Raw genomic sequence first — 14,796 nt, 5'->3', positions numbered from 1 at the left:
ATCATACATCATACCGGTGTCAGCTCTCACCTGGGTGTGACCCCCTCCACAGACATCATACACCATACTGGTGTCAGCTCTCACCTGGGTGTGACCCCATCCTCTTCCAAAGAGAACAGCTGACAGCACACAAGATGATGGACATGAGGAAAATTGTTCCCAGTCCTGCAGCCAAGACGATAGCGCGGATTTCATCGCACCACCATGCTGAAAAATAAAAATGAATCGGATTCTCCATCAGAAGCACCGCACAGGAAATGGCCGACCTGGAAACAACTCCGGGGAAATCTCTCCAGACGGAGCGCAGACCGGAGGAACAAAGGCTTAACCCTCCCCCACCCCGACCAAAACTAAGTAAGACATTGGATGGAGCTCTACTTTAATGTATCAACTACAAAAAATATTCCAATTTCTGGTTTCATACAAAATGAGATTGGGGGGCGTCTTCCCTCCATCCCCCCTCTATCTGACATATGTCTCCCCTTTATTACCCCTTCATCTCCATCTGTCTTCCCTCCATCTCCCTTCATCTCCATCTGTCTTCCCTCCATCTCCTTTCATCTCTCTCTGTCCTTCCTCCATCTCCCTTCATCTCCATCTGTCTTCCCTCTATCTCCCTTCATCTCCATCCGTCTTCCCTCCATCTCCCTTCATCTCCATCTGTCTTCCCTCCATCTCCCTTCATCTCTCTCTGTCTTCCCTCCATCTCCCTTCATCTTCATCTGTCTTCCCTCCATCTCCCTTCGTCTCAATCTGTCTTCGCTCCATCTCCCTTTGTATCCGTCTTCCCTCCATATCCCTTTATCTCCATCTGTCTTCCCTCCATCTCCCTTCATCTCTCTCTGTCTTCCCTCCATCTCCCTTCATCTCTCTCTGTCTTCCCTCCATCTCCCTTCATCTCTCTCTGTCTTCCCTCCATCTCCCTTCGTCTCCATCTGTCTTCCCTCCATCTCCCTTTGTCTCCATCTGTCTTCCCTCCATCTCCCTTCCTCTCCATCTGTCTTCCCTCCATCTCCCTTCCTCTCCATCTGTCTTTTCTCCATCTCCCTTCATCTCCATCTGTCTTCCCTCCATCTTCCTTCGTCTCCATCTGACTTCCCTCCATCTCCCTTCGTCTCCATCTGTCTTCCCTCCATCTCCCTTCATCTCCATCTGTCTTCGCTCCATCTTTCTTCATCTCCTTCTGTCTTCCTTCCATCTCCCTTCGCCTCCATCTGTTTTCCATCCATCTCCCTTTGTCTCCATCTGTCTTCCCTCCATCTCCCTTCGTCTCCATCTGTTTTCCTTCCATCTCCCTTCATCTCCATCTCCCTTCCCTCCATCTCCCTTCGTCTCCTTCTGTCTTCCCTCCATCTCCCTTCGTCTCCATCTGTCTTCCCTCCATCTCCCTTCATCTCCATCTGTCTTCGCTCCATCTTTTTTCATCTCCTTCTGTCTTCCTTCCATCTCCCATGGCCTCCATCTGTCTTCCATCCATCTCCCTTCATCTCCATCTGTCTTCCCTCCATCTCCCATCGTCTCCATCTGTCTTCCCTCCATCTCCCTTCGTCTCCATCTGTCTTCCCTCCATCTCCCTTCGTCTCCATCTGTCTTCCCTCCATCTCCCTTCATCTCCATCTGTCTTTGCTCCATCTTTCTTCATCTCCATCTGTCTTCCTTCCATCTCCCTTCGTCTCCATCTGTCTTCCATCCATCTCCCTTCGTCTCCATCTGTCTTCCCTCCATCTCCCTTCGTCTCCATCTGTCTTCCTTCCATCTCCCTTCGTCTCCATCTGTCTTCCCTCCATCACCCTTCGTCTCCATCTGTCTTCCCTCCATCTCCCTTCGTCTCCTTCTGTCTTCCCTCCATCTCCCTTCGTCTCCATCTGTCTTCCCTCCATCTCCCATCGTCTCCACCTGTCTTCCCTCCATCTCCCTTCGTCTCCATCTGTCTTCCCTCCATCACCCTTCGGCTCCATCTGTCTTCCTTCCATTACCCCGCATTTCCATCTGTCTTCCCTCCATCTCCCTTCATCTCCATCTGTCTTCCCTCCATCTCCCTTCATCTCCATCTGTCTTCCCTCCATCTCCCTTCGTCTCCATCTGTCTTCCCTCCATCTCCCTTCATCTCCATCTGTCTTCCCTCGCTCCCTTCGTCTCCATCTGTCTTCCCTCCATCTCCCTTCGTCTCCATCTGTCCACCCTCCATCTCCCTTCGTCTCCATCTGTCTTCCCTCCATCTCCCTTCGTCTCCATCTGTCTTCCCTCCATCTCCCTTTGTCTCCATCTGTCTTCCCTCCATCTCCCTTTGTCTCCATCTGTCTTCCCTCCATCTCCCTTCGTCTCCATCTGTCTTCCCTCCATCTCCCTTCCTCTCCATCTGTCTTCCCTCCATCTCCGTTCGTCTCCATCTGTCTTCCCTCCATCTCCCTTTGTCTCCATCTGTCTTCCCTCCATCTCCCTTTGTCTCCATCTGTCTTTCCTCCATCTCCCTTCGTCTCCATCTGTCTTCCCTCCATCTCCCTTCGTCTCCATCTGTCTTCCCTCCATCTCCCTTCGTCTCCATCTGTCTTCCCTCCATCTCCCTTCGTCTCCATCTGTCTTCCCTCCATCTCCCTTCATCTCCATCTGTCTTTGCTCCATCTCCCTTTGTCTTCATCTGTCTTCCCTCCATCTCCCTTCATCCCCATCTGTCTTCCCTCGCTCCCTTCGTCTCCATCTGTCTTCCCTCCATCTCCCTTCGTCTCCATCTGTCCTCCCTCCATCTCCCTTCGTCTCCATCTGTCTTCCCTCCATCTCCCTTCGTCTCCTTCTGTCTTCCCTCCATCTCCCTTCGTCTCCATCTGTCTTCCCTCCATCTCCCATCGTCTCCACCTGTCTTCCCTCCATCTCCCTTCGTCTCCATCTGTCTTCCCTCCATCACCCTTCGGCTCCATCTGTCTTCCTTCCATTACCCCGCATTTCCATCTGTCTTCCCTCCATCTCCCTTCATCTCCATCTGTCTTCCCTCCATCTCCCTTCATCTCCATCTGTCTTCCCTCCATCTCCCTTCGTCTCCATCTGTCTTCCCTCCATCTCCCTTCATCTCCATCTGTCTTCCCTCGCTCCCTTCGTCTCCATCTGTCTTCCCTCCATCTCCCTTCGTCTCCATCTGTCCACCCTCCATCTCCCTTCGTCTCCATCTGTCTTCCCTCCATCTCCCTTCGTCTCCATCTGTCTTCCCTCCATCTCCCTTTGTCTCCATCTGTCTTCCCTCCATCTCCCTTTGTCTCCATCTGTCTTCCCTCCATCTCCCTTCGTCTCCATCTGTCTTCCCTCCATCTCCCTTCCTCTCCATCTGTCTTCCCTCCATCTCCGTTCGTCTCCATCTGTCTTCCCTCCATCTCCCTTTGTCTCCATCTGTCTTCCCTCCATCTCCCTTTGTCTCCATCTGTCTTCCCTCCATCTCCCTTCGTCTCCATCTGTCTTCCCTCCATCTCCCTTCGTCTCCATCTGTCTTCCCTCCATCTCCCTTCGTCTCCATCTGTCTTCCCTCCATCTCCGTTCGTCTCCATCTGTCTTCCCTCCATCTCCCTTTGTCTCCATCTGTCTTCCCTCCATCTCCCTTTGTCTTCATCTGTCTTCCCTCCATCTCCCTTCATCCCCATCTGTCTTCCCTCGCTCCCTTCGTCTCCATCTGTCTTCCCTCCATCTCCCTTCGTCTCCATCTGTCTTCCCTCCATCTCCCTTCCTCTCCATCTGTCTTCCCTCCATCTCCCTTCCTCTCCATCTGTCTTCCCTCCATCTCCGTTCGTCTCCATCTGTCTTCCCTCCATCTCCCTTTGTCTCCATCTGTCTTCCCTCCATCTCCCTTTGTCTCCATCTGTCTTCCCTCCATCTCCCTTCGTCTCCATCTGTCTTCCCTCCATCTCCCTTCGTCTCCATCTGTCTTCCCTCCATCTCCCTTCGTCTCCATCTGTCTTCCCTCCATCTCCCTTCGTCTCCATCTGTCTTCCCTCCATCTCCCTTCATCTCCATCTGTCTTTGCTCCATCTCCCTTTGTCTTCATCTGTCTTCCCTCCATCTCCCTTCATCCCCATCTGTCTTCCCTCGCTCCCTTCGTCTCCATCTGTCTTCCCTCCATCTCCCTTCGTCTCCATCTGTCCTCCCTCCATCTCCCTTCGTCTCCATCTGTCTTCCCTCCATCTCCCTTCGTCTCCTTCTGTCTTCCCTCCATCTCCCTTCGTCTCCATCTGTCTTCCCTCCATCTCCCATCGTCTCCACCTGTCTTCCCTCCATATCCCTTCGTCTCCATCTGTCTTCCCTCCATCACCCTTCGGCTCCATCTGTCTTCCTTCCATTACCCCGCATTTCCATCTGTCTTCCCTCCATCTCCCTTCATCTCCATCTGTCTTCCCTCCATCTCCCTTCATCTCCATCTGTCTTCCCTCCATCTCCCTTCGTCTCCATCTGTCTTCCCTCCATCTCCCTTCATCTCCATCTGTCTTCCCTCGCTCCCTTCGTCTCCATCTGTCTTCCCTCCATCTCCCTTCGTCTCCATCTGTCCACCCTCCATCTCCCTTCGTCTCCATCTGTCTTCCCTCCATCTCCCTTCGTCTCCATCTGTCTTCCCTCCATCTCCCTTTGTCTCCATCTGTCTTCCCTCCATCTCCCTTTGTCTCCATCTGTCTTCCCTCCATCTCCCTTCGTCTCCATCTGTCTTCCCTCCATCTCCCTTCCTCTCCATCTGTCTTCCCTCCATCTCCGTTCGTCTCCATCTGTCTTCCCTCCATCTCCCTTTGTCTCCATCTGTCTTCCCTCCATCTCCCTTTGTCTCCATCTGTCTTCCCTCCATCTCCCTTCGTCTCCATCTGTCTTCCCTCCATCTCCCTTCGTCTCCATCTGTCTTCCCTCCATCTCCCTTCGTCTCCATCTGTCTTCCCTCCATCTCCGTTCGTCTCCATCTGTCTTCCCTCCATCTCCCTTTGTCTCCATCTGTCTTCCCTCCATCTCCCTTCGTCTTCATCTGTCTTCCCTCCATCTCCCTTCATCCCCATCTGTCTTCCCTCGCTCCCTTCGTCTCCATCTGTCTTCCCTCCATCTCCCTTCGTCTCCATCTGTCCTCCCTCCATCTCCTTTCGTCTCCATCTGTCTTCCCTCCATCTCCCTTCGTCTCCATCTTTCTTCCCTCCATCTCCCTTTGTCTCCATCTGTCTTCCCTCCATCTCCCTTTGTCTCCATCTGTCTTCCCTCCATCTCCCTTCGTCTCCATCTGTCTTCCCTCCATCTCCCTTCCTCTCCATCTGTCTTCCCTCCATCTCCCTTTGTCTCCATCTGTCTTCCCTCCATCTCCCATCGTCTCCACCTGTCTTCCCTCCATCTCCCTTCGTCTCCATCTGTCTTCCCTCCATCACCCTTCGGCTCCATCTGTCTTCCTTCCATTACCCCGCATTTCCATCTGTCTTCCCTCCATCTCCCTTCATCTCCATCTGTCTTCCCTCCATCTCCCTTCATCTCCATCTGTCTTCCCTCCATCTCCCTTCCTCTCCATCTGTCTTCCCTCCATCTCCCTTCATCTCCATCTGTCTTCCTTCGCTCCCTTCATCTCCATCTGTCTTCCCTCCATCTCCCTTCGTCTCCATCTGTCCTCCCTCCATCTCCCTTCGTCTCCATCTGTCTTCCCTCCATCTCCCTTCGTCTCCATCTGTCTTCCCTCCATCTCCCTTTGTCTCCATCTGTCTTCCCTCCATCTCCCTTTGTCTCCATCTGTCTTCCCTCCATCTCCCTTCGTCTCCATCTGTCTTCCCTCCATCTCCCTTCCTCTCCATCTGTCTTCCCTCCATCTCCGTTCGTCTCCATCTGTCTTCCCTCCATCTCCCTTTGTCTCCATCTGTCTTCCCTCCATCTCCCTTTGTCTCCATCTGTCTTCCCTCCATCTCCCTTTGTCTCCATCTGTCTTCCCTCCATCTCCCTTCGTCTCCATCTGTCTTCCCTCCATCTCCCTTCGTCTCCATCTGTCTTCCCTCCATCTCCGTTCATCTCCATCTGTCTTCGCTCCATCTTTCTTCATCTCCTTCTGTCTTCCTTCCATCTCCCGTCGCCTCCATCTGTCTTCCATCCATCTCCCTTCGTCTCCATCTGTCTTCCCTCCATCTCCCTTCGTCTCCATCTGTCTTCCCTCCATCTCCCTTCATCTCCATCTGTCTTCCCTCGCTCCCTTCGTCTCCATCTGTCTTCCCTCCATCTCCCTTCGTCTCCATCTGTCCTCCCTCCATCTCCCTTCATCTCCATCTGTCTTCCCTCCATCTCCCTTCGTCTCCATCTGTCTTCCCTCCATCTCCCTTTGTCTCCATCTGTCTTCCCTCCATCTCCCTTCATCTCCATCTGTCTTCCCTCCATCTCCCTTCGTCTCCATCTGTCTTCCCTCCATCTCCCTTCCTCTCCATCTGTCTTCCCTCCATCTCCGTTCGTCTCCATCTGTCTTCCCTCCATCTCCCTTTGTCTCCATCTATCTTCCCTCCATCTCCCTTTGTCTCCATCTGTCTTCCCTCCATCTCCCTTCGTCTCCATCTGTCTTCCCTCCATCTCCCTTCGTCTCCATCTGTCTTCCCTCCATCTCCCTTCGTCTCCATCTGTCTTCCCTCCATCTCCCTTCGTCTCCATCTGTCTTCCCTCCATCTCCGTTCATCTCCATCTGTCTTCGCTCCATCTTTCTTCATCTCCTTCTGTCTTCCTTCCATCTCCCTTCGCCTCCATCTGTCTTCCATCCATCTCCCTTCGTCTCCATCTGTCTTCCCTCCATCTCCCTTCGTCTCCATCTGTCTTTCTTCCATCTCCCTTCGTCTCCATCTGTCTTCCCTCCATCTCCCTTCGTCTCCTTCTGTCTTCCCTCCATCTCCCTTCGTCTCCATCTGTCTTCCCTCCATCTCCCTTCGTCTCCATCTGTCTTCCCTCCATCTCCCTTCGTCTCCATCTGTCTTCCCTCCATCTCCCTTCGTCTCCATCTGTCTTCCCTCCATCTCCCTTCGTCTCCATCTGTCTTCCCTCCATCTCCCTTCGTCTCCATCTGTCTTCCCTCCATCTCCCTTCATCTCCATTTGTCTTTGCTCCATCTTTCTTCATCTCCATCTGTCTTCCTTCCATCTCCCTTCGTCTCCATCTGTCTTCCATCCATCTCCCTTCGTCCCCATCTGTCTTCCCTCCATCTCCCTTCGTCTCCATCTGTCTTCCTTCCATCTCCCTTCGTCTCCATCTGTCTTCCCTCCATCTCCCTTCGTCTCCTTCTGTCCTCCCTCCATCTCCCTTTGTCTCCATCTGTCATCCCTCCATCTCCCATCGTCTCCACCTGTCTTCCCTCCATCTCCCTTCGTCTCCATCTGTCTTCCCTCCATCACCCTTCGGCTCCATCTGTCTTCCTTCCATTACCCCGCATTTCCATCTGTCTTCCCTCCATCTCCCTTCATCTCCATCTGTCTTCCCTCCATCTCCCTTCATCTCCATCTGTCTTCCCTCCATCTCCCTTCGTCTCCATCTGTCTTCCCTCCATCTCCCTTCTCCTCCATCTGTCTTCCCTCCATCTCCCTTCGTCTCCATCTGTCTTCCCTCCATCTCCCTTCGTCTCCATCTGTCTTCCCTCCATCTCCCTTCGTCTCCATCTGTCTTCCCTCTATCTCCCTTCGTCTCCTTCTGTCTTCCCTCCATCTCCCTTCGTCTCCATCTGTCTTCCCTCCATCTCCCTTCGTCTCCATCTGTCTTCCCTCCATCTCCCTTTGTATCCGTCTTCCCTCCATCTCCCTTCATCTCCATCTGTCTTCCCTCCATCTCCCTTTATCTCCATCTGTCTTCCCTCCATCTCCCTTCACCTCTCTCTGTCTTCCCTCCATCTCCCTTCATCTCTCTCTGTCTTCCCTCCATCTCCCTTCATCTCTCTCTGTCTTCCCTCCATCTCCCTTCGTCTCCATCTGTCTTCCCTCCATCTCCCTTTGTCTCCATCTGTCTTCCCTCCATCTCCCTTCCTCTCCATCTGTCTTCCCTCCATCTCCCTTCGTCTCCATCTGTCTTCCCTCTATCTCCCTTCATCTCCATCTGTCTTCCCTCCATCTCCCTTCATCTCTCTCTGTCTTCCCTCCATCTCCCTTCATCTCCATCTGTCTTCCCTCCATCTCCCTTCATCTCCATCTGTCTTCCCTCCATCTCCCTTCATCTCTCTCTGTCTTCCCTCCATCTCCCTTCATCTTCATCTGTCTTCCCTCCATCTCCCTTCGTCTCAATCTGTCTTCGCTCCATCTCCCTTTGTATCCATCTTCCCTCCATCTCCCTTCATCTCCATCTGTCTTCCCTCCATCTCCCTTCGTCTCCTTCTGTCTTCCCTCCATCTCCCTTCGTCTCCATCTGTCTTCCCTCCATCTCCCTTCGTCTCCATCTGTCTTCCCTCCATCTCCCTTTGTATCCGTCTTCCCTCCATCTCCCTTCATCTCCATCTGTCTTCCCTCCATCTCCCTTTATCTCCATCTGTCTTCCCTTCTTCTCCCTTCATCTCTCTCTGTCTTCCCTCCATCTCCCTTCATCTCTCTCTGTCTTCCCTCCATCTCCCTTCATCTCTCTCTGTCTTCCCTCCATCTCCCTTCGTCTCCATCTGTCTTCCCTCCATCTCCCTTTGTCTCCATCTGTCTTCCCTCCATCTCCCTTCCTCTCCATCTGTCTTTTCTCCATCTCCCTTCATCTCCACCTGTCTTCCCTCCATCTCCCTTCGTATCCATCTGTCTTCCCTCCATCTCCCTTCGTCTCCATCTGTCTTCCCTCCATATCCCTTCATCTCCATCTGTCTTCGCTCCATCTTTCTTTATCTCCTTCTGTCTTCCTTCCATCTCCCTTCGCCTCCATCTGTCTTCCATCCATCTCCCTTTGTCTCCATCTGTCTTCCCTCCATCTCCCTTCGTCTCCATCTGTTTTCCTTCCATCTCCCTTCATCTCCATCTCCCTTCCCTCCATCTCCCTTCGTCTCCTTCTGTCTTCCCTCCATCTCCCTTCGTCTCCATCTGTCTTCCCTCCATCTCCCTTCATCTCCATCTGTCTTCGCTCCATCTTTCTTCATCTCCATCTGTCTTCCTTCCATCTCCCTTCGTCTCCATCTGTCTGCCATCCATCTCCCTTCGTCTCCATCTGTCTTCCCTCCATCTCCTTTCGTCTCCATCTGTCTTCCTTCCATCTCCCTTCGTCTCCATCTGTCTTCCCTCCATCTCCCTTCGTCTCCTTCTGTCTTCCCTCCATCTCCCTTCGTCTCCATCTGTCTTCCCTCCATCTCCCTTCATCTCCATCTGTCTTTGCTCCATCTTTCTTCATCTCCATCTGTCTTCCTTCCATCTCCCTTCGTCTCCATCTGTCTTCCATCCATCTCCCTTCGTCCCCATCTTTCTTCCCTCCATCTCCCTTCGTCTCCATCTGTCTTCCTTCCATCTCCCTTCGTCTCCATCTGTCTTCCCTCCATCTCCCTTCGTCTCCTTCTGTCTTCCCTCCATCTCCCTTTGTCTCCATCTGTCTTCCCTCCATCTCCCATCGTCTCCACCTGTCTTCCCTCCATCTCCCTTCGTCTCCATCTGTCTTCACTCCATCACCCTTCGGCTCCATCTGTCTTCCTTCCATTATCCCGCATTTCCATCTGTCTTCCCTCCATCTCCCTTCATCTCCATCTGTCTTCCCTCCATCTCCCTTCATCTCCATCTGTCTTCCCTCCATCTCCCTTCGTGTCCATCTGTCTTCCCTCCATCTCCCTTCTCCTCCATCTGTCTTCCCTCCATCTCCCTTCGTCTCCATCTGTCTTCCCTCCATCTCCCTTCGTCTCCATCTGTCTTCCCTCCATCTCCCTTCGTCTCCTTCTGTCTTCCCTCCATCTCCCTTCGTCTCCATCTGTCTTCGCTCCATCTCCCTTAGTCTCCATCTGTCTTCCCTCCATCTCCCTTTGTATCCGTCTTCCCTCCATCTCCCTTCATCTCCATCTGTCTTCCCTCCATCTCCCTTTATCTCCATCTGTCTTCCCTCCATCTCCTTTCATCTCTCTCTGTCTTCCCTCCATCTCCCTTCATCTCTCTCTGTCTTCCCTCCATCTCCCTTCATCTCTCTCTGTCTTCCCTCCATCTCCCTTCGTCTCCATCTGTCTTCCCTCCATCTCCCTTTGTCTCCATCTGTCTTCCCTCCATCTCCCTTCCTCTCCATCTGTCTTCCCTCCATCTCCCTTCGTCTCCATCTGTCTTCCCTCTATCTCCCTTCATCTCCATCTGTCTTCCCTCCATATCCCTTCATCTCTCTCTGTCTTCCCTCCATCTCCCTTCATCTCCATCTGTCTTCCCTCCATCTCCCTTCATCTCCATCTGTCTTCCCTCCATCTCCCTTTATCTCTTTCTGTCTTCCCTCCATCTCCCTTCATCTTCATCCGTCTTCCCTCCATCTCCCATCATCTCCATCTGTCTTCCCTCCATCTCCCTTTATCTCCATCTGTCTTCCCTCCATCTCCCTTCATCTCTCTCTGTCTTCCCTCCATCTCCCTTCATCTCTCTCTCTGTCTTCCCTCCATCTCCCTTCATCTCTCTCTGTCTTCCCTCCATCTCCCTTCGTCTCCATCTGTCTTCCCTCCATCTCCCTTTGTCTCCATCTGTCTTCCCTCCATCTCCCTTCCTCTCCATCTGTCTTTTCTCCATCTCCCTTCATCTCCATCTGTCTTCCCTCCATCTCCCTTCGTCTCCATCTGTCTTCCCTCCATCTCCCTTCGTCTCCATCTGTCTTCCCTCCATCTCCCTTCATCTCCATCTGTCTTCGCTCCATCTTTCTTCATCTCCTTCTGTCTTCCTTCCATCTCCCTTCGCCTCCATCTGTCTTCCATCCATCTCCCTTTGTCTCCATCTGTCTTCCCTCCATCTCCCTTCGTCTCCATCTGTTTTCCTTCCATCTCCCTTCATCTCCATCTCCCTTCCCTCCATCTCCCTTCGTCTCCTTCTGTCTTCCCTCCATCTCCTTTCGTCTCCATCTGTCTTCCCTCCATCTCCCTTCATCTCCATCTGTCTTCGCTCCATCTTTTTTCATCTCCTTCTGTCTTCCTTCCATCTCCCTTCGTCTCCATCTGTCTTCCCTCCATCTCCCTTTGTCTCCATCTGTCTTCCCTCCATCTCCCTTCATCTCCATCTGTCTTTGCTCCATCTTTATTCATCTCCATCTGTCTTCCTTCCATCTCCCTTCGTCTCCATCTGTCTTCCATCCATCTCCCTTCGTCTCCATCTGTCTTCCCTCCATCTCCCTTCGTCTCCATCTGTCTTCCCTCCATCTCCCTTCGTCTCCATCTGTCTTCCTTCCATCTCACTTCGTCTCCATCTGTCTTCCCTCCATCTCCCTTCGTCTCCTTCTGTCTTCCCTCCATCTCCCTTCGTCTCCATCTGTCTTCCCTCCATCTCCCATCGTCTCCACCTGTCTTCCCTCCATCTCCCTTCGTCTCCATCTGTCTTCCCTCCATCACCCTTCGGCTCCATCTGTCTTCCTTCCATTACCCCGCATTTCCATCTGTCTTCCCTCCATCTCCCTTCATCTCCATCTGTCTTCCCTCCATCTCCCTTCATCTCCATCTGTCTTCCCTCCATCTCCCTTCGTCTCCATCTGTCTTCCCTCCATCTCCCTTCATCTCCATCTGTCTTCCCTCGCTCCCTTCGTCTCCATCTGTCTTCCCTCCATCTCCCTTCGTCTCCATCTGTCCTCCCTCCATCTCCCTTCGTCTCCATCTGTCTTCCCTCCATCTCCCTTCATCTCCATCTGTCTTCCCTCGCTCCCTTCGTCTCCATCTGTCTTCCCTCCTTCTCCCTTCGTCTCCATCTGTCCTCCCTCCATCTCCCTTCATCTCCATCTGTCTTCCCTCCATCTCCCTTCGTCTCCATCTGTCTTCCCTCCATCTCCCTTTGTCTCCATCTGTCTTCCCTCCATCTCCCTTTGTCTCCATCTGTCTTCCCTCCATCTCCCTTCCTCTCCATCTGTCTTCCCTCCATCTCCGTTCGTCTCCATCTGTCTTCCCTCCATCTCCCTTTGTCTCCATCTATCTTCCCGCCATCTCCCTTTGTCTCCATCTGTCTTCCCTCCATCTCCCTTCGTCTCCATCTGTCTTCCCTCCATCTCCCTTTGTATCCGTCTTCCCTCCATCTCCCTTCATCTCCATCTGTCTTCCCTCCATCTCCCTTTATCTCCATCTGTCTTCCCTCCATCTCCCTTCATCTCTCTCTGTCTTCCCTCCATCTCCCTTCATCTCTCTCTGTCTTCCCTCCATCTCCCTTCATCTCTCTCTGTCTTCCGTCCATCTCCCTTCGTCTCCATCTGTCTTCCCTCCATCTCCCTTCGTCTCCATCTGTCTTCCCTCCATCTCCCTTCCTCTCCATCTGTCTTCCCTCCATCTCCCTTCGTCTCCATCTGTCTTCCCTCTATCTCCCTTCATCTCCATCTGTCTTCCCTCCATCTCCCTTCATCTCTCTCTGTCTTCCCTCCATCTCCCTTCATCTCCATCTGTCTTCCCTCCATCTCCCTTCATCTCCATCTGTCTTCCCTCCATCTCCCTTCGTCTCCATCTGTCTTCCCTCCATCTCCCTTCATCTCCATCTGTCTTTGCTCCATCTTTCTTCATCTCCATCTGTCTTCCTTCCATCTCCCTTCGTCTCCATCTGTCTTCCATCCATCTCCCTTCGTCCCCATCTGTTTTCCCTCCATCTCCCTTCGTCTCCATCTGTCTTCCTTCCATCTCCCTTCGTCTCCATCTGTCTTCCCTCCATCTCCCTTCGTCTCCTTCTATCTTCCCTCCATCTCCCTTTGTCTCCATCTGTCTTCCCTCCATCTCCCATCGTCTCCACCTGTCTTCCCTCCATCTCCCTTCGTCTCCATCTGTCTTCCCTCCATCACCCTTCGGCTCCATCTGTCTTCCTTCCATTACCCCGCATTTCCATCTGTCTTCCCTCCATCTCCCTTAATCTCCATCTGTCTTCCCTCCATCTCCCTTCATCTCCATCTGTCTTCCCTCCATCTCCCTTCGTCTCCATCTGTCTTCCCTCCATCTCCCTTCTCCTCCATCTGTCTTCCCTCCATCTCCCTTTGTCTCCATCTGTCTTCCCTCCATCTCCCTTCGTCTCTATCTGTCTTCCCTCCATCTCCCTTCGTTTCCATCTGTCTTCCCTCCATCTCCCTTCGTCTCTATCTGTCTTCCCTTCATCTCCCTTCGTCTCCTTCTGTCTTCCCTCCATCTCCCTTCGTCTCCATCTGTCTTCCCTCCATCTCCCTTCGTCTCCATCTGTCTTCCCTCCATCTCCCTTTGTATCCGTCTTCCCTCCATCTCCCTTCATCTCCATCTGTCTTCCCTCCATCTCCCTTTATCTCCATCTGTCTTCCCTCCATCTCCCTTCATCTCTCTCTGTCTTCCCTCCATCTCCCTTCATCTCTCTCTGTCTTCCCTCCATCTCCCTTCATCTCTCTCTGTCTTCCGTCCATCTCCCTTCGTCTCCATCTGTCTTCCCTCCATCTCCCTTTGTCTCCATCTGTCTTCCCTCCATCTCCCTTCCTCTCCATCTGTCTTCCCTCCATCTCCCTTCGTCTCCATCTGTCTTCCCTCTATCTCCCTTCATCTCCATCTGTCTTCCCTCCATCTCCCTTCATCTCTCTCTGTCTTCCCTCCATCTCCCTTCATCTCCATCTGTCTTCCCTCCATCTCCCTTCATCTCCATCTGTCTTCCCTCCATCTCCCTTCATCTCTCTCTGTCTTCCCTCCATCTCCCTTCATCTTCATCCGTCTTCCCTCCATCTCCCATCATCTCCATCTGTCTTCCCTCCATCTCCCTTTATCTCCATCTGTCTTCCCTCCATCTCCCTTCATCTCTCTCTGTCTTCCCTCCATCTCCCTTCATCTCTCTCTGTCTTCCCTCCATCTCCCTTCATCTCTCTCTGTCTTCCCTCCATCTCCCTTCGTCTCCATATGTCTTCCCTCCATCTCCCTTTGTCTCCATCTGTCTTCCCTCCATCTCCCTTCCTCTCCATCTGTCTTTTCTCCATCTCCCTTCATCTCCATCTGTCTTCCCTCCATCTCCCTTCATCTCCATCTGTCTTCCCTCTATCTCCCTTCGTCTCCATCTGTCTTCCCTCCATCTCCCTTCATCTCCATCTGTCTTCGCTCCATCTTTCTTCATCTCCTTCTGTCTTCCTTCCATCTCCCTTCGCCTCCATCTGTCTTCCATCCATCTCCCTTTGTCTCCATCTGTCTTCCCTACATCTCCCTTCGTCTCCATCTGTTTTCCTTCCATCTCCCTTCATCTCCATCTCCCTTCCCTCCATCTCCCTTCGTCTCCTTCTGTCTTCCCTCTATATCCTTTCGTCTCCATCTGTCTTCCCTCCATCTCCCTTCATCTCCATCTGTCTTCGCTCCATCTTTTTTCATCTCCTTCTGTCTTCCTTCCATCTCCCATCGCTTCCATTTGTCTTCCATCCATCTCCCTTCATCTCCATCTGTCTTCCCTCCATCTCCCATCGTCTCCATCTGTCTTCCCTCCATCTCCCTTCGTCTCCATCTGTCTTCCCTCCATCTCCCTTCGTCTCCATCTGTCTTCCCTCCATCTCCCTTCATCTCCATCTGTCTTTGCTCCATCTTTCTTCATCTCCATCTGTCTTCCTTTCATCTCCCTTCGTCTCCATCTGTCTTCCATCCATCTCCCTTTGTCTCCATCTGTCTTCCCTCCATCTCCCTTCGTCTCCATCTGTCTTCCTTCCATCTCCCTTCGTCTCCATCTGTCTTCCCTCCATCTCCCTTCGTCTCCTTCTGTCTTCCCTCCATCT

General features: G+C 52.5%; 1 protein-coding gene across 1 annotated transcript in view; it reads right to left on the bottom strand.

The window, feature by feature from the left end:
* Positions 1-14,796, bottom strand: part of LOC149437133 (uncharacterized) — a 150,243-nt gene that overhangs the window by 57,940 nt on the left and 77,507 nt on the right. Inside the window, exon 4 of the mRNA XM_089661090.1 lies at positions 85-207. Within this exon, the coding sequence (XP_089517216.1) occupies positions 85-207 (123 nt within the window). The remainder of the gene's footprint in view (positions 1-84; positions 208-14,796) is intronic.

The sequence above is a fragment of the Staurois parvus genome, unplaced genomic scaffold, assembly GCF_062004578.1.
Source record: "Staurois parvus isolate SC_StPar_1 unplaced genomic scaffold, SC_StPar_1.0 ptg001307l, whole genome shotgun sequence".
In the NCBI taxonomy this organism is placed as follows: Eukaryota; Metazoa; Chordata; class Amphibia; order Anura; family Ranidae; genus Staurois; species Staurois parvus.
Note: the sequence above shows the minus strand (reverse complement) of the source record. Positions and strands in the feature narration are given on the sequence as shown.